Raw genomic sequence first — 17301 nt, 5'->3', positions numbered from 1 at the left:
CCACCAGGAGAGGGACGGGAGCAGCAGGGAAACTGAGGCAGGATGAGGAGCAACCATGAGCCAGCACCCCACGGGGACACATGGGGAGGTGGTGGCCCCCGGTTCCTGGGGCAGGGGGAGCCTTTCCTTCTCCTCCAGTCGTCCAGCACCCGCGCTCTGCCCCCAAAGCCGCTGAACAAAGGCCCCTTTCTGCCCGGCTCAGGCACGGGGCCGGCACCCGGGCATTAAGGGGCAGCGGGAACAGGGGTGCTGGGGCTCAGACATCCAGCACAAGGAGACGTGGGGGCAGGAGGGAGGTGCTCAGCCCGGGCTCCCCATCACAGCCCCTTTGGGGACAGCTGGGGGCACCAGGAAAACCAAGCAGCGCCTCCGTGCACCCCAAAACAGGCTCCCTAAAGGCTGTGGGACGGGCTCCCAGCTCCGGAGCGAGCACACTTTCCCCTTTAAGATGCTGGATCTCCGTGCCAGGGCCTGACCTCGGCATCCTCAGCTGAGCTGGATTAACGGGGCAGGGGGAAGGGGCCGGCGGAGGGGACGGGGCCGCCCAGGGCTCCCCGCACACGGTTTTGGGGTCTCCACGGGGCGCAGCTGGTGCAGGCTGCCCGGTGTGTGCCATGGGGACAGGCGGGGAGGCGCGGGTGGCACAACGGGTGGCCGTGCCTGGGGACATGGCACAGCAGGGAGGATTTTAACCGTGCTGGGAACCGCCTGCTGCCATGAAGGACTTCACCGAAATCACGCTTTGCCCCGAGGCTCTGGACCACAGCAAGGTAGGGCCGGGGTCGGGGAGCTGCCCGATGGGTCCCCCACGGCCACCTGCGTGTCCCCACAACGCCACCCCTGCGGTGCCGCCCGCCTTTTGTGCAGACCGAGTTCTGCAACCCCGTCTTCGAGGGCGAGGAGCCCCCGGAAACGTCCCCAGACAAGGACAGGATCAGCCCCGCGTCGCCCCGGGATGTCCTCGGTACCTGCCTGGGGTTTGTACGCGCGCCCGTGTCCATGGGGCCACCGGGAGCACCCGTGGGGAGCTCATCACCGGGGTGTGGGGCTGCTTGGGGGTCCCAGGGGGGACAAGAGGGTCCGAGGGGGGACAAGAGGGTCCCAAGGGGGACAAGAGGCTGGGCTCGGCCAGCCGGGCAGGGGGGTGGCAGGGTGGGGGCACGGCAGCACCCTGCTCTGCCCGCTCTCCTCGCCCTCCCGCAGGCCGGCAGCTGTGGGGCCAGGCGGGCTGGCGGTACCGGGCCGACTGCAGGTTCACCTGGCTCTGCGTGGCCCTGATGAGCGCCGTCCTCCTCTTCCTCATCGCCCTCCTGCTGGCCATCGTCATCCACCGTGAGTGCCGGGCCGGGGGGAGGGCGTGCCGTGTCCGTGGGGCTGGGGACACGGAGCTGGCTCCGAGGGGGCTCGGGGCACGGTGAGGACACCCGTCCTGCTCTGCACCTCCCCGGGAAGGGGGGTCCCCACGTGCAGGACCGGGGAGGGTCTCACCAGGACACAGTGAAAGCAGTGTGGGACCCGATACATGGGGCTAGGTGGGCTTCCCAAGCCCCCTCCCCATCCTGCAGCAATTCTTCCCCTGGGCGCAGAGCTCAGGTCCCCACGGCCACCCAGCTCCCCCGCCGCAGCCCTGCCCGCCCGTGGCACCGCCGCCACCACCGCAGCACCCACCCCAAGACCCCCCCCGGCCCCCCAAACAGCCGCCACCCCAACCCGGAGCCAGCTGCCTACAGCCAGCACGCCGCCACCGGGTAAGTCCCGTGCACGCCGGCACGGCGATGTCCCGTGGCGCCGGCTCACCGCCGTGCCGTTTGTCCCCGCGCAGCCTGCGGTGGGACCCTGCGGGGCCCCGAGGGCTCCTTCAGCTCCCCCAACCACCCCGGCCCCTACCCGCCCCACGCGCTCTGCGTCTGGCGCATCGAGGTGGCTGCCGGCCTCGCCATCCAGCTGCGGATGGAGGCGTTCAGCGTGGAGGGCACCGCGTCCTGCCTCTTCGACCGCCTGGAGCTCTATGAGGAGCAAGGGGCCGGCGGCACGGATCCTGCCCCGGCCCGGGGGGGCACCACCAGGTAGGACGCGGGAAGGGGTTCGGCATCCCCCCGGGGGGGGGGGGGGGGGCGAGCGGTGCCACCGCCAGCTGCTGCCCCCAGGTTCTGCGGCAACGTGGTGCCCCCGACCTTCAACACCAACTCCAACCTCCTGCGCGTCACCTTCGTCTCCGACGGCAGCGTGGGCGCCCCGGGCTTCAGCGCCCGCTACCGTGCCGTGGCCCCCGATGAGAGTGAGCACCCCCCCAGTGTGGGATCGCCCCCCAAAACCCCCGGGGGGGCTGGGGCAGGGGGTGCGCAGGGCACCGCCACCAGACACCCGCCTCCCGTGCCGCAGAGAGCTGCGCCTGGGACGAGCACTTGTGCGACCGGGGGCTCTGCATCCACCTGGGCTTCGTCTGCGACGGCTTCCACGACTGCGAGGACCGCAGCGACGAGGCCAACTGCAGCCTGAAGCACAAAGGTGGGCCGGCAGCATGCAGCCCCCTCCGCAGCACCGGGGGGGTTTGAGATGGGGTGGAGGGAGAGGGGACGGGGGTACAGCCACACGGTGTGTGTGTCCCCAGAGTGCGGGGGCCCGCTGACAGCCCTGGAGGGGCATTTCTCCACCCCGAGCCATCCCCAGCCCTACCCACACCAGCAGGTGAGAGGACGGGTGGTGGTGGGAGGAGGAGCAGGAGGAGGGCAGGCGGGGAGGAAGGCTTCCTCCCGTCGGGGAGAGCGGGTGCCCCTGCCCGGCTTCACGGTGTCCACGGCTGCCCCGGTAGCTGTGCCTCTGGCAGATCTCGGTGCCCGTGGGCCACGTCGTCGACCTGCGCTTCCACAACTTCAGCCTGGAGCCGCACGAGGACTGCAGCTTCGACTTCGTGGAGGTGCACGACAGCGCCGGCACCGGGGCCGCCAGCCTCATGGGCAGGTACCCCGACGGATCCACCTCCCGCGGCTCAGCCGGGGAAACCGAGGCACGGGGAGGGCTGGCGAAGACGGGCTGATAGCGAACAGGATTTGGGGATGTGCTGGCTGGCCCCGCCGCCCCTCTGACCCCATCCTTTGCCCCGTGGCCCTGCAGGTTCTGCGGCCACCAGCTGCCACCTGCCCTGACCTCCTCGCGCCACGTCATGACCGTGCTCTTCGTGGCGGACGAGGGAGTAGCAGACGACGGGTTCTTCGCCACCTACCAGGCCCGCAATGCCACGGAGAGTAGGTGGCACGGCAGGGGGCAGGCTGGGCGCTCTGTCCTCGGCGGGGTTTCAAGGCCAAGGCTGAACAAAGCCAGGGCTTTCGCCCCACAGCTGGCCCTGCTCGGGGCAGAGCTTGGGCTGCAGGTCCCCCGGGGCCCTTTCCCACCTGAATTACCCCCAAAAAAATATTGATCCTGATCACAGGGAGGGGCCTGGAGGGGCTGCAGACAGGCAGGACCCGTCACCCGCGGGCTGCCCCCAGATAACCCGGGGAATTCGGGATCCCCCTAAGCTGGCCCAGAGGTGGCCACCCTCAGCCCACGGCTACCAGGGGGCAGCCACTCATCTGCACGTCCCCCGCCGGTGACCGAGGGCAGAGACAGCAGCAGGCACGGGACCTGGCCGACTCCCAGCAGGGGTGGCAGCCAGAATCGTGCCCACGCCCTGTCCCCCTGTCCCCCTGCCCCGCAGAGACCTGCAGCCCCGCCGAGTTCTCCTGCGGCAACGGCGAGTGCCGGGCGCTGGAGTCGGTGTGTGACGGCTGGCACGACTGCCCCGACGGCACCGACGAGCTCAACTGCACTGGGGTGTCCTACCCAGCCTTCGGTGAGTGCCGTCCACGGGGATTTCACCCCGCTCCCCCTAAACCCACGGCCAGGGGACCCCCTGGTAGCAGTCCCCCCCACCGGTGCCGCCGCAAGCAGCGCAGCACCTCTCCCCGTGGCAGGCTCTGTCTGCGAGCCCGTGGAGGTGGAGATGTGCCTGGGGCTGGGCTACAACGCCACCTCCTTCCCCAACATCTGGCTGGCCATCCCGGACCAGGAGGGAGCCGCCGAGGTGCTGCAGGACTACCAGGTGAGCTGAAGGGGCTGGGGACGGGTGCCCTGCCCCGCGCCACGCTCACCGCCGCCGTCCCGCAGACGCTGATGGAGCTGGCCTGCTACCAGCACCTCCGGCTCCTCATCTGCAGCCTCTTCGTGCCCAAATGCACCCCGGACGGGGGCGTCCTGCAGCCCTGCCGTGCCGTCTGCCTGGCCGCCGAGCTGCGCTGCCAGCAGTCCCTCGGGCTCCTCGGCATCCTCTGGCCCATCAACTGCAACATCCTGCCCGACTCCAACGACCCCGTGGAGTGCTTCCAGCCCTGAGCCCGCACCGCCAGAGGAGCGGCAGCACGCCCAGAGCCCCCTCCTGCCCCAAACCTCCCTCCCACCCTCCTGTCGTTGCAAATGCCCAGCCGCAAGGTGTCTTTCTCTGGGGCCAGGGCATCCTCTTGGCGCTCAGTGCCCCAATGCCGTGGGATTTCCCGCAGGACTGAGTCCCTGGAGAGGGGCTGCCCCTTCCCAGCCTTGCTACGGGGGAAGATTTGTTGGGGGGGGGTCTGTGCCCATGGGTTGGGGCTGCGCCCGTGGGTGTCTCAGCATCTCCAGGCTCTGCCCAGCCTCTCCTGCAGCCCTCAGGCAGCTGCTAGCCCAGCAGTGGATGGGTTAATGCCCCCCAAACGGAGGGTCCCCGTGTCCCCCAGCCCCCAGAGCCAGCAGAATAAACAGTGTGAGCTGCTGAGGAACCCGATGGAGCGGGGGGGCGTTTGGAGAGGTCCTGCCAGATCCCCCTGGGGAAACCGAGGCGTGGGCCACGGGAGGGCAGCCAGGGCAGGAGGGGGTCCAGGCAGGAATAGCGGGGTGCAGGGGAGGCTGCCCCTGCTGCAGGGGGACAGGGGCTGCTCGTGTGCCCTCCGTGGGCTGGGGGTTTATGGGGGGAGAGGCGATGGGTGGGTCTCGGAGGGGGTCTCGTGCTGGCAGCCCCGCGGTGCGGCAGGGAGCTCCTGCTCCAGCCAGGGCTGTGGCCCTGCTGGCCGTGCTGGCCCCAGGCCACCCCGCTGGCCACAGGCCCGGCACCGCCCCGTGGCCACAAACCAGCTGCCAGCTAGCCAAAAACAACAGCCCCGTCACACCTGGGGGGGGGGGCAAGGTGCCAGGCGGCCCCCTGCCAGCACCCAGCCCTGGGCACCGGGGCCAGGAGGGGTCAGCCCGCAGTGTTACCCACCCTGCTGTGCCCGCTGGTGTCCCCTGGGTGATCCCGGTGCTGGAGCAGGTTAAAGGCAGCCGGGGGGCTCCCCAAAAAGCCTGGCATGGTCCCAGCACCGCTGCGTGCCCGCGGTCCCCTGGGGATCCCTGCCTGCTGGCACGGCCACCGCCTGCACCTGCCCGGCGCATCCCTGCCCGCTCAGCCCCTCGCTGCCCTGCGCCCCCCAGACGGCTCCTACAGCACCCATGGGTGCTCCTGGGGTGGCACTGCCTACTTGTGTGCGCCCTGATGCCCCACTTCGCCTTGTCCTTGCTGCCAGCCGGGGCACCGAGGGCTCCACCTCCCTCCTCCAAGCCTGCCCGCCTTCGCCGGGCTCCCCTCGCCTGCCCTTTCTCCTGTTCCGCTTTCCCTCGGCCGCTTTCTCCCGTCTCCCTCCCTCCATCCCGCTGCCCGGGTGCCTCCAGCAGAGGTGGTTTTCGCCCCGCGCCTCTCCTCCCCCTGCCCGGCCGTTTGTCTCGCCTCTCCCTTCCCCCTGCTCACCGCGCTTCCGACACCGTGGGGATTCTTTTTTCTTTTTTTCCCCTTGTCTTGTAGCTTTTGGCTCCCGGGGCCCGTGATTTCCTTTGGAGTTTGGGAGGAGAGACGTGGGGAGGAGGGGGGGGGGGGGGGGAGAGGCTGCCTCTCCTAGGGCCTTCGTCAGAGCGAAGAGCTCAGGAAGAGCCGCAGCCCGTCCGAGCCGCAGCGCAGGAGCCGCGGCACCGCGGTGAGTGGGGACCCTCGGGGGTCCCAGCTCCGGCACCGGGACGGAGGAGAGCCACTTTCCTCCTCCTTTTTTCCTCCTCGTTGCAGCCGTCGCGTTCAACAGGGGGAAGAGAAGCGGCTCTGCCAGGGCAAGGCCACGGGGAGAGAGGGCCAACGCTGGCCGCGGGGCTGTGCCGGTAGCCAAAAAAAAAAGGGCTGGGGGCAGCAGGGTGGTCCCGGCCCCAGGGTGGTCCCAGCAGCAGGGTGGTCCCGACACGGCCCCGTAAAGCCGGGGATGCTGCAGCCCCAGCCGGCCGTGCCGCGGGGAGCCAGCCGGGAGCGGAGCGGAGCCGCCGGCCGCGGGGATGCTGCCAAGGGCAGGGCCGCGACGCAGCCCCGAGCTCCCCGAGCTCCCCGAGCTGCCGCACCCGCCACGCACGGCCAGAGCCGTCGTCCTCCTGCTGCAGCACCCCGCCGGCACCCCAAATCTGGGCACGAAGCTGGCACGGCCACTCAGTGCCCACGCACGGAGCTGGCGCCTCCTGCGGGTGTCCCCCGGGTCCACCCCCCCGCCCTGTGCCACCCGCTGGCCACAGCACCCCCGGGAGTTTTGGCTTGCGGGTGGGCAACGGGGATGCTGCGGCAGGTGCAGCCAGCCCTGAGCACTTGCCGAAATGGTGAGGGGGGGGAAAAAAGGGGGGGAGCTGCAGGGTGGTGGTTGCCTGCCCGGTTTCGAGCCCTGCGCACCGGGGTCCGCGGAGCCTTTACGCCTCTCTGCCCCCTTCCAGCCCCCGCACGGCAGACGAGATGAAGCTGCTCCTCCTCCTCTTCCTCCTCGGGCTCCTCGGCAGCTCCGTGCAGATCGAAGACAACAAGATCCCCAGGCTGTGCTCGGGGCAGCCGGGCATCCCGGGGACCCCGGGTTTGCACGGGGGCCAGGGTCTGCCAGGCAGAGATGGACGAGACGGCCGGGACGGGGCCATGGGGATGCCGGGGGAGAAGGGCGAGATGGGCCCACCTGGTAAGGAAGGAGACATCCCACCAGGGGGGACCCTCTCTACGTTGCCAAACGGGGAGCAAATCCCCTAAAAGAGCCCCTTTTTTGCCACCACCACCCCCGCTCTGGTCCTGCCTGCAGGACCCGGTGCTCCGGCAGGAGTCAGCAGCTCCCCACTGCTGGCACTGCCGCATTTCCCCCGTCCCCATCCCTCCCTTCCTCCTCCCTCTTCAGGAACCCAAATGCGGGTGCCTCATCCGTTCTCTGGCTCCTGGGGGGGGGTTTCTCCCACCCTCTCGGGGGGTCTCTTCAGCTCCCCATTTAGCCCACACCCCGTATCCCCACGCAAAGCCCTGCCCACGGCGCGCACCCACCACCCCATACCCACGCGACGCCGAAACCCCGGTGGGCTGGGGCTGGGCTGGGGGAGCTGTGACGGCGCCCCGGAGCTGACACTGTCCCCATCCCCTGTCCCAGGAGCTCCGGGTCCCCGCGGGGAGGCAGGCAGCCCCGGCGTGGACGGCGTGCACGGCGAGAAGGGGGCGCAGGGCGAGTGCGCGGTGGCCCCCCGCTCGGCGTTCAGCGCCAAGCGCTCGGAGGCGCGCAGCCCGCCGCTGGCCGACCAGCCCATCCGCTTCGACGTGGTGCTGGTCAACGAGCAAGGCCACTACGACCCGGCCACGGGCAAGTTCACCTGCGAGGTGCCCGGCCTCTACTACTTCGCCGTCCACGCCACCGTGTACCGCGCCAGCCTGCAGTTCGACCTCATGAAGAACGGGCAGTCCGTCGCCTCCTTCTTCCAGTACTACGGGAACTGGCCCAAGCCCACCTCGCTCTCGGGGGGCGCCCTGGTCCGCCTGGAGCCCGAGGACGAGGTGTGGGTGCAGGTGGGCGTCGGGGACTACATCGGCTTCTACGCCAGCGTCAAGACGGACAGCACCTTCACCGGCTTCCTCGTCTACTCCTACTGGCACAACTCCGCCGTCTTCGCCTGAGCTCGGGGACGGGGATGGGGACAGGGGGTGCGCGCCCCTTCCCCTGCCGTGGGCACCCCCGGGGGGGAGGTGGCAGGGTCCGGCCAAAGGGGAGCTGGGACGCTCAGCATCCTCACCCTGCTCCGCTGCATCGCCTTGAATTGGTCAGGATGCGGCCCCTGGTAGCGCCGTGCAGGATTTAAGCATTTTCCCGGGCACCCAGCTCCAGGGCACGACGCACGAGCTGCAAAAAAAGAAAAAAAAAAGCGTGCCCTGCGTTTCCTACCATCGCCCCCTCGGCACGCAGCACCCCCCCGGGGCTGGGCTCAGCACCCCGGCCCCCTGCTGCCAGCTTCTCCCTGCGTGCAGGGCGAGCCTGGGCTGCCTGGCCGCTGGCACGGCGAGGGGCCCATCCTGCCACGGCCCTGCCTTGCCCCAGGGGTGGCAGCACCCTGCCCGTCACCCCGGTCCCCTGCCCGTCACCCCGGTCCCCTGCCCGTCACCCCAGGTCCCCTGCCCTTCTCCGGCCGCCCCTCTCCTCCTTCCCCCGCAATAAAAGGCTCCTCGTCCCTGCCTGTGCCTGCTGCATCCCTGCCTCGGGGGCTGCCTTGGGGGGGGGGCTTGGGACCCCTCCGGGGGGGGGCTGCAGGGGGCTGCGGGTGGTGCTGAGCCCCTCGCAGGGGCCCAGGAGGGGCGCAGAGCCGGCGGGGAGCCGCTAGGTGGAGGCATCGGCGCCGCTTTGCGCCCTGCGCTCCCTCCGTGCGCCCTTGCCCTGGTCGTGGGGAGGGGACCGGGGTGGGGGGGGCGCATTTCCCAGGCAGCCCCCCCCCGGGTCCCGGCTGCCCGTGGGTCGGAGGAGAAGCCCACCCTGCCCCCGGTGCCTCGGGGGGGGTGGAGGTCGGGGGGCGCGTTGTGGACACCCCCCCGTCCCCCCCTCCAAGCCGGGATGCAGTGGGAGCGCGGTGACCCGGCGCCGGGAGGGGACCCTATTTTTAGCCGGGGAGCCAAGGGCTTCCTCATTCCTGCCCGAAATCGGTCCCGCGGGGATGGGGGCGAGCCAGGGAGGGGGCTTCTGGAGCGGGGGGGCCGACTCCTTCACCCAGCGGGACGAGCAAACCCACGGCCCTACAGACCTGGGGGGCACGCAGGGGTACGGGGTCGGGGGCACCTCGCCCCGCGTCCCACCTGGGGGTCGCACCCCCGGTGGTGCCCGGGGTGTCCCCACCCCACGAGGGCTCGCGGAGGCACTGGGGCCGGGGCTGAAGGCTCCATGGCCGCCCTGCAGCTCCCCGTCCGGCCCCGGAGCAGGACTGGGTTGCGGCGGAAGCGTCTGTTTGGGTTGAAGTTGGCCTTTTCTGTAAGCGGAGCCGCTCGGGGATAAACAGGGCGGCTCGCTGGTCGGAACTGCCTATTCTGGGAGGAGGAAGATGATTTTTTCCTTGGGACCAGGCCAGGGGAGGTTGGGGGGGAGGGGGGGGCTGGGAGCATCCTCTGGGCCCCATCGTGATGGGGGGAGCGCTGAGCACCACGCTGAGCACGGCAGCTGCTGGGCTCTGCTCCCCTGGAGATGCTCTCGATCCGCTGGGAGCTTTGTGGGGTCGGGGGGGACCCCTAGAAACCCCCCCCCCCGAGGAACACAAGGGTGGCGGGGAGGAGGATAAGGGAAGGATTGGGATTAGGGGAGGGGAGACACAGGAGGCCCTGATTTCTGGCAGCTCCTAACGAGCACCCCCAGCTGCCCCCGAGCAAGGAGCGGTCGGAGCCCCGGTCCCAGCTGAGCCCGGGCTGGGGAGGGACCACCACCCCTTTGGCCAGGGCGAGGGTAAACCCTATATAAGAGCCGGGCTGAGCACACAGGTCCTGCAGTGCAGCTGGCAGAGGCAGCGGTTTGTGCAGAAATGTTTATTTAAAAATAAATAAGGAAAAAAAAAAAAAAGTGCTGGCAGCTCTTCCCGGAGCGGCTCCTCAGCTGTGGCGGTGGCACGCCAAGGTCAGGGTCCCCAGCAGGTGCTGGAGCAGCTCTTCCTGCGGTGCTGGGGGGGCTCAGAGCTAGCAGGAGCCCCCCAAATCTCAGCCTGAGAGGGGTGTGCGAGGAAGAGGCCAAGAGGATCACCTCTGAGACCCCGCAGTGACCAGATCCCAAATCCTCACCTGCGGAGAGTGGAAATGCCCCCGATGGCAAAGGCTGCGCCGGTGCCTCCTGGGACCGGGTAAGGAGAGCTTCAAGCTGGGAAAATGGGGGGATAAACCTCAATCGGGTGGGGTGGGGTGGGCCAACAAAGCTTTTTGGGGGGATTTGGGACCGTAGGGACAAAGCAGGGCTGAGGGGGGGGCCTGCAGCACGTAGGTAAGGGGCTTCCTGCACCGGGGTCGTGGGTGAGCTCTTGTGGCTGTGCTGGGAAATGGGCACACGTGGGGGCATCAGGAGCCCCTGCGCAGCGGTGTGGGGCCAACTGGGGGGAATCTGGGGGCTCTGTGCCCCTCCAAGGGGCTGCAGTCGTGTTGGGATGGGGCAGCCAGGAGTTGCCTGGCCAGGGCCACCCGCCTTCCTCATGTGTCCGGGCTCTGGTGCTTTTGGGAACTGGAGCCGCCTCGATGTGTGGGTGCTGGGGAGCACCAGCTGGGTGCTGCCAGCTGAGGAGCGGCGCTCTGACGCCTCGCAGACCCTGATGGATGGGTCAGAGGAGCTCAGGATCCCAAGAGAATGGCACAAGACCAAAGCAGGACCCCAAGCACGGACCTCAGAAGAGCAGACACAGGGCTCTTCAGTGATCCCATTGGGAGAACCCCAATGTCCTGGGGAGAAGAGAGGTCCGAGAGGACTGAAACCACCTCCTCCAGGCTCAGGTGGCCCACCCTGAGGAGATGGAAACCCAAAGGGGCGGCAGGAGGCCTCCACCCGCGGCCACATCCCCGACCCAGCTGGACGCGGTGCTGCGCAGCCTGCTCTGCTCTGCTTCCCCGCGCCGAGCCCCTGACGAGGGAGCAAAGCTGGTGCCGGGGAGCAGCCCAAAGCCCCCCTGTGGTTCTGCTGCTGATCCTCACCTGCTCCCTCCCCGCCGGCCCGGGGTCTTTATCTGTGCCTGCCTGCCGTGCCAGCTCCCCGCTGTCACACGGGCTGCGGCCGCTGTCCCTGGGCTGGCAGCTCATTAGGGCCGGGGCGCCGCAGCTGCGCTGACAAAGGGATGCCGGGGATTTTCCCCAAAGCCTGGGGGGCTTCATTTCCAGCAAGCTGTCAGCCTCCCCCCCCACACACACACACCCAGTGCTCATGAATGTAACCCAGCAGCTCCTCCTGCCTCAGGGTCTGTGTGCTGTGACGGGCTGAAACCATCCCTCCCTCCAGGTGCGAGGCTCCGGAGCAGGGAACGTCCCCAGAAACCCCAAATTTTGTGCCCTGGACGGGTCTGTGAGCATGGCAGCTGCCGGGCAGCCAGGCCCGGTGCCAGCTCCCTGGTGTCACGGCAGTCTCCGGACGCTGCGGCTGCCCGTGGCCGGGAGGTGGTTGCATTTCCCTCCGGTAATTGCTCACCGCTCGGCCTGAGAGCGAGCCAAGTGCGTGCGGGACGGCTCCCGGGGGAAGGCTGTGTCCTTCATGTCCTGTCCTCGCTCGGCAGCACGGCCGCAGCGGGCTGGGGTGGCCGCAGAGCCTCTGAGTCCCCTGTTTCGGGTGGGCTGGGACAGCCTGTCCTTGCTGGGGGCATCTCCTGCCAGGTCCCATCCTGGTCCCCAGCATCTCTGGGGCAGGCTGAGGGTGCCTCAGTTTCCCCTGGTGCCATCCACCCGCGGCCAGACCCCTGCAGGGCTCGGCAGCCCCGTGCTGGTGCTGAGCCTGGCTGGGCTGCGCTCCTGCAGCCTCCCCGCAGTCCCCCTCCGTGACTTTGAGCCAGGACATGAGAGCCTCACGATTAAAATCGGCTCGCCTGCCAGCGTGGCCCTGCCAAGGCAGGTGAGTTCAAGGCGAGGCGAGCCAGAACTCCCAGGGTCTCTGCCCATCGGGGCCCTGAAACGCTTCCCAAGCAATTTGCGAGGATCCTGGAGAAGCCGAGGGTGCTTAAGAGCAGACAACGGCCTGCCAAGAGCTCAGCTCGTGGCCAGGGAACAGCTCGTTACGCAGCAAATCCATCTGCTCACCAGGAGCCCGCCGCGGCTGAGCCTGCCACAGCCTTCCTGCGAGGCAAGGCTGCCCCTGCGCCGCCTGCTGCATCCGTCCCGGGGGAGCCGCGCTCCACGGCAGCCTCCGTCGCGAGCAGCGGGACGTGGATGTGCCAAGGGCACGGCGGAGCAGGGATTATACATCCCGATAAGCGGTCCTGCCAGGGATTATACATCCTCATCATCCTGAGGAGTGGTCCTGCCAGGCTGGGAGGGCTCAGCCCTGCTGCTCCAGCTCTGGAGAAGCCGAGCATGCGTCCCTGCGGCCCGGCAGGGAGAGGAACTGCTCCTGGAAAGAAAAGCTGAGAGCAGGAGCCTCTGCGAGCAGCCCTGGCTTCTCTCCTCCTCGCTCAACAGCTCCTGGTGACTCCCCAAAACCCCACGTGTGCTGTGTCTTCAGCTGTGGATTCAGCTCCTGCTTTTCTGGGCGCAGGCAAGTACCCCTGAGCCTGCTGGGGTCAGGGACAGGCTTCCCCTGACCCCAGGGTGAATGCAGAGCCCCCCAGGGAAACCCTTCCCAAGGACGAGGCAGCAGGCAGCTCTTGCTAAAGGAGACTTTAATCCGCTCAGTATCTAGCTTGTAGTGCAAACAGTTAAACTTAAGGCAAAGCTTTCTCTCTTCTTATAAACAGGCAGCAAACAAACAGGCCCGAAAATAACAAGCGTGACTGCTATAATAATAATAAAAAATAAAGTTTGCAGGGAGGAACTGCAGTCCTGGGAAGGCGCCCTTCCTTCCCTGAACATTGTAGGAAACGTTGCACCCCAAGATCCAGCGGCTGGCCCCAAAGTTCTGCTGCTGCTGGGAGCGTGGCCAGCGCTCCTGTCCGGAGCTGCGCAGGGAAGGGGCTGGGAGCTGCTGGGGGTGGTGAACGCCTGCAGGGCGCTGTGTGTCTGGGGAGGGCTCGGGCAGGGAGCTCTGCAGCCCCCCAAAACGAGGTGGATGTGTCCAGGGAGCCCCCAGCAAACCCAAACAGCCCCGCAGTGCCTCCCGGAGCTGCTCTCAGGCACGACTGCATCCCGCCACAGCTCAGGTTTGCAGCGCAGAGGCGTCTCCCAGCCCGGCCCCTCCGCTGCCTCTGTTTTGGCTAAAATCGCCGATCGATTATTTGTTAGCAGGAGGATGGAGCAGACCACGCCAGCCGCCCTCAGGCTCCTGGCTCGCAGTCGAGGAGTCGAGGCTCCTTCCAATCTGGCTCCTGCCAAAATTGGCTCTGGCGCGCGGCTGACCCCAGGCAAGCAGCTGGAAAAGGAAAAGCTTTTCGGCGCGAGGCTCTCTTGCAGCCCAGCAATTCCTTGGAATGGTGCTGGCTGGCTGAGCTGGGATGAGGCACCTCAGCCCTCCCCAGCGAGGTGTGGATGGCCCTGTGAGACTTCGCGGGCCCCTTTGTAACAAAACAAGCTGCGTTTCACATTTCAGACAGGCAGCAAGACAAAACAGAAGCGTAACCCGCCCTAATCAGATCTAGCTGTGGTCCTGGTACCGCTCCGCGCACGTGGCTGTAGGTCCGCAGCGCTTGTGCCTGGTGCTGGAATGTCTCAGGGGGCTTACAGAGGATTTGGGAGCCCCCTTCCCTCCCAAAGTCACCCCCTGGGAAGAGGCAAGCGCACCCAGCTCTGGGCACTGGGAGCCTGGAGGAAGGTGTGTTATCTGTGTTATCTAGCCAGGAAAGCTGGAGCGTGCTTGCCTAGAGCCTTGCACAAGGGGCACGTTGTTCCCTGCACTGGGAGCTGCCACGCTTTAGTGGCAGAAGGAAGAAACAGCTGTAAATGCAGTCTGCCAGGTAGTTTTTTGGCCAAATCTCAATAGAAAAAAAGAACAACAACAACAACAAAAAAATTCCCTTGCCTTGCACTAGTCCCAGTGATTCCCAGGAGGGCTGAGCCTTTACCCTTTCCATCAGTTTTGGCTAGGAGGGACCAGAGCATCTTTTTGTGCTCTGCTTTGGATCTTGGACCGCTGCAGGCTCAGGCAACGGGCCCTGAAACAGCAAAAGTTGTCAACGACAAAAAAAACCCCGCTCTTAGTTTGCTGCAGAGATCACCTAGTGCGCTTGCTAGCACAACTACAACCTAGTCACGTACTAAACGTGGGTGACAGACGCCCCTGACAGCCTCCTGCTTTTCAACACCCCCTTAGTTCTTTGGAAACCGCTCGGGGCAGCCCTGGGAAGAGCCCTCCTGCATCTGGCCAAGAGGCAGAGCCAGGGGTGCCCTTGACCTCCTGGGAAAACAACCCACACCACCCTCCCCTGGCGTTCACAAGTACACGTTGAGTGTCTGGAGGATCATCTGGCGGCACAGCGGGCAGTTGCGCTGGTAGATGGCCTGCTGCAGGAGGACTTCTGTGCACTCCTGGCACAGGCACAGGTGCCTGCAGGGCAGGAGCAGCACCGTCTTTGTTTGGTCTTGACAGATGACGCATTTCTTACGTTCCTCTTGTTCTTTCAGGAGCATCCAGGGGTCGTCGTCCGGAGCGCCGTCCCCAGCTGCCACGTTCAGCTGCTCTCTCCTCGGAGCTTTCCCCCGGGAGGTGCTGGGCTCCTCTCTGGGTGGCTGGAGACGTTGCCCCGCCGCAGAGCTTCGACCCAAAGCCGGGCGCGCTTGTGGGACCTGCTCCACGTCCGGCTGCTCCTCCTGCCCGGCCACGGCCAGCATCAACCTGCCCAGCGCCGCCGGTCTCGGTGGGGGCACGGCCGCCCCTCGCCGCTCGCTGTCCCGGTTCGTCGTTCTCCCTCCTCGGCTCCAGTTGGTGACCTGCAGGCTCCAGTCCACCATCCTGCGCCAGGCCTGGGAGGTGAGGGCCATGCCCAGCATCAGCACCGCCACCTGGTAGAGCCTCCACGCCTCCCGCTGCAGGCGGCGGTAGGCGGGCAGCGCGTGGAAGTGGCCCGTCAGCACCCACAGCACGCCGGGGTTGAAGACGACGGCGCCGACGCCGATGATAGCGAGGAGCAGCCCCAAGCCGTAAACGTTGACGAAAAACACGCCGACCAGCAGCTCGGCGAAGGAGGCCAGCATCTCGCAGGCCAGCTGGCAGGGCGACCAGAGGAGGATGGAGAGCGCGATGGCGCTGCTGGAGACGTGCGCCAGGCAGGCGGCCAGCAGCTCGGCGAGGCGCAGCGCGGGGCTGACGACGGCGTCCCAGAGGGCCAGCAGCAGGGCGACGAGGCTCTGCGCGCCCAGCAGCCCCATGTTCACCGCGCTGTTGACCAGGTAGGCCAGCAGGCTCCCCGCGATGGCCGCCCCCTCGCACGCCTGCCTCAGCGCCGCCTGCCCCGAGCCCAGCAGCCCCACGACGCCCTGCCTCAGCGCCTCCCTGCCCCGCAGCGCCAGCAGCTGCCCCAGCGCCTTCGCCCCCTCCACGGCTGCCCAGCACCCCCTCAGCACCCCCGCGGCCGCCTGGGCCAAGCCGCCCGCCGCCAGCAGCAGCCCGTGCCAGCAGGCTGCGGGCAAGTTGGCGATGGCGGCCAGTAGCCAGAGCAGCGCGGCGAGCAGCGAGGAGACGAGGAAGAAGTTGAGGTCGAGCAGCAGCAGCAGCACGTCGACGGCCAGGCGCAGGCCGCGCAGCAGCAGCAGCAGCGCCATGGTTGCTAAGGGCCGCGCCTCAGCGGGACGGGGGCGCCGCCATCTTGTTGTAGGAACCGCCGCCGGGCCCCCCGGTGCTGGGCGCCGCCATCTTGTTGCCGGCGCCGCCGCGGGGTCTCTCGCCTATGGGCGCCGCCATCTTGTCGCCCGCACCGCCGCCGGGCCCCCCGGTGCTGGGCGCCGCCATCTTCTCGCGCTGCCGGCCAATGGGAGGGGAGGGAGGGGGCTCGGCTCGCCTCCCATTGGGCGGTTCGTGGGACGCGGAGAGGGGGAGGCGGCTACGATTGGATGGCGGCGGCGGTTGGGCACCTCCCATTGGGGGGGATTTAAAGGGGCACCGGCGGTTAAAGCGGGCAGGCCGTGGGGCCACCCATTGGTGTGATGAGCGCGGCGGTCTCAGCCCTGGCACCTGGTGGCGGTGCCCGGGACGGGGCCGGGCATGGCAGCACCGCTCCCTCCGCACCCAAGGGTCCCCTGCAGGGCTCCCAGAGTAACCTCAAGGCCATGGGGCTGGGCCCAAGGGTCTGCTTTGTGCAGCACGGAGCGGATCGTGCCCTCACCGCCAGCCCCCGGGCTGGGCACCCGCCGTGTCCCTGTCCCTGGTGGTGACAACGAGCCCAGCCCGCAGCCCTGGGGCTTTTTAGGGAAGGGGACCCCATGACCCCAAAGCCATCCGCACCCCGAGGCCCCGGAGCGGGCTGGGGTGGCAGAGCCCTGTCCGTCTGTCCGTCCCCAGGGGGGTCTGTCCCCTCCCAGCCTGGTTGTTTTTGGGGTTCCGGCCCCAAAAAACACCCTGCACCCCCCAGCGGGGTGTGCGCGGTGCCCCACGTGACGGAGCCAAGCTGCTTTGAGCATTTATGGTAATGTTTGGGCTTCTTATTGCCCGGCCAAAAAAAAAAAAAAAAAAATAGAAAAGAAAAAGGGCAGAGCGGAGGGGCCGGGCGGGCTCCATTCATTCCCCGCTGCGGGACGGACCCTGCGAGCCCCATGCACCTGCGGCCCCCTCCCCATTTCCCCTGGGGGCAGCTCCGCAGCCGGGTGCCCCCACCCTTGGGTGCCCCCATCCTTGGGTGTTCCCACCCTCGGGTGCCCCCATCCTTGCCCCCCTTTGCTTGGGGACGTCTGGTCCCAAAGCAGCCCCCTGGGGAGGGTGCAGGGGGTCAGAAACACCTTTTTTTTTTTTTTTTTTCGGCTGTGGCACCCGATATTCGCACCCTCAGGGTGCGGGATCGGGGGCTTTGGGCGCTCCCCCCCACACGGGTGCTGCTGGCGCCCAGCCCTGCCCCAGGGCCGCCGCTGCATGACGGTGCTGAGCTGCATGACGGTGCTGAGCTCACCGCTGCGGGCAGCTGAGCCCCGCGTTTCGGGAATCGCAGCAGCCGGCGTCAGCGCTGGTGGCTGCTGTTATCTGGAAGCGGAGGGACGGAGCGTCCCGGGGACGCTTGTCACCGTTGTCACCGTGCCCGGGGGGGGGGGGGCTCAGCACCCCGGGGGGCGCAGGACCCCGTGCCGGGGGGCCGTGCGGAGCCCTGGCTGGAAGGGGCTGCGGGGGTGGAGGAGGACCGGGAAAACAGGGAGACAAAGGGTTTGGCAGC

At 67.9% G+C, this 17301-nt stretch overlaps 3 protein-coding genes across 4 annotated transcripts; 2 read left to right on the top strand and 1 right to left on the bottom strand.

The window, feature by feature from the left end:
• The first annotated feature begins 104 nt into the window (after positions 1-104).
• MFRP (membrane frizzled-related protein) lies at positions 105-4503 on the top strand. The gene is made up of 11 exons (XM_080567918.1): positions 105-1332; positions 1587-1748; positions 1823-2066; positions 2148-2278; positions 2383-2508; positions 2612-2688; positions 2813-2961; positions 3115-3245; positions 3698-3832; positions 3954-4081; positions 4147-4503. Exons 1-11 carry the CDS (start codon positions 717-719, stop codon positions 4369-4371), a joined length of 2124 nt encoding a protein of 707 aa, XP_080424044.1. The 5' UTR covers positions 105-716; the 3' UTR covers positions 4372-4503.
• A 91-nt stretch (positions 4504-4594) lies between these two features.
• Positions 4595-8536, top strand: C1QTNF5 (C1q and TNF related 5). Of its 2 annotated transcripts, XM_080567925.1 has the most exons (4): positions 5948-6014; positions 6101-6189; positions 6781-7013; positions 7467-8536. In XM_080567925.1, the coding sequence occupies exons 3-4, from the start codon at positions 6800-6802 to the stop codon at positions 7982-7984; spliced, it is 732 nt and encodes a 243-aa protein (XP_080424051.1). In that variant the 5' UTR covers positions 5948-6014; positions 6101-6189; positions 6781-6799; the 3' UTR covers positions 7985-8536. The 2 variants fall into 2 exon arrangements, with proteins under 2 accessions (XP_080424050.1, XP_080424051.1); XM_080567924.1 differs by lacking the exon at positions 6101-6189 and having other exon boundaries at positions 4595-6014.
• A 4124-nt stretch (positions 8537-12660) lies between these two features.
• Positions 12661-16623, bottom strand: RNF26 (ring finger protein 26). Its single transcript, XM_080567923.1, has one exon. The coding sequence runs from the start codon at positions 15704-15706 to the stop codon at positions 14378-14380; it is 1329 nt and encodes a 442-aa protein (XP_080424049.1). The 5' UTR covers positions 15707-16623; the 3' UTR covers positions 12661-14377.
• Positions 16624-17301: the final 678 nt, after the last annotated feature.

Source organism: Anser brachyrhynchus, assembly GCF_964034855.1.
Source record: "Anser brachyrhynchus genome assembly, chromosome: 25".
NCBI lineage: Eukaryota > Metazoa > Chordata > Aves > Anseriformes > Anatidae > Anser > Anser brachyrhynchus.
The sequence above is the reverse complement of the archived record's forward strand: the minus strand, read 5'-3'. Positions and strand labels throughout refer to the sequence as shown.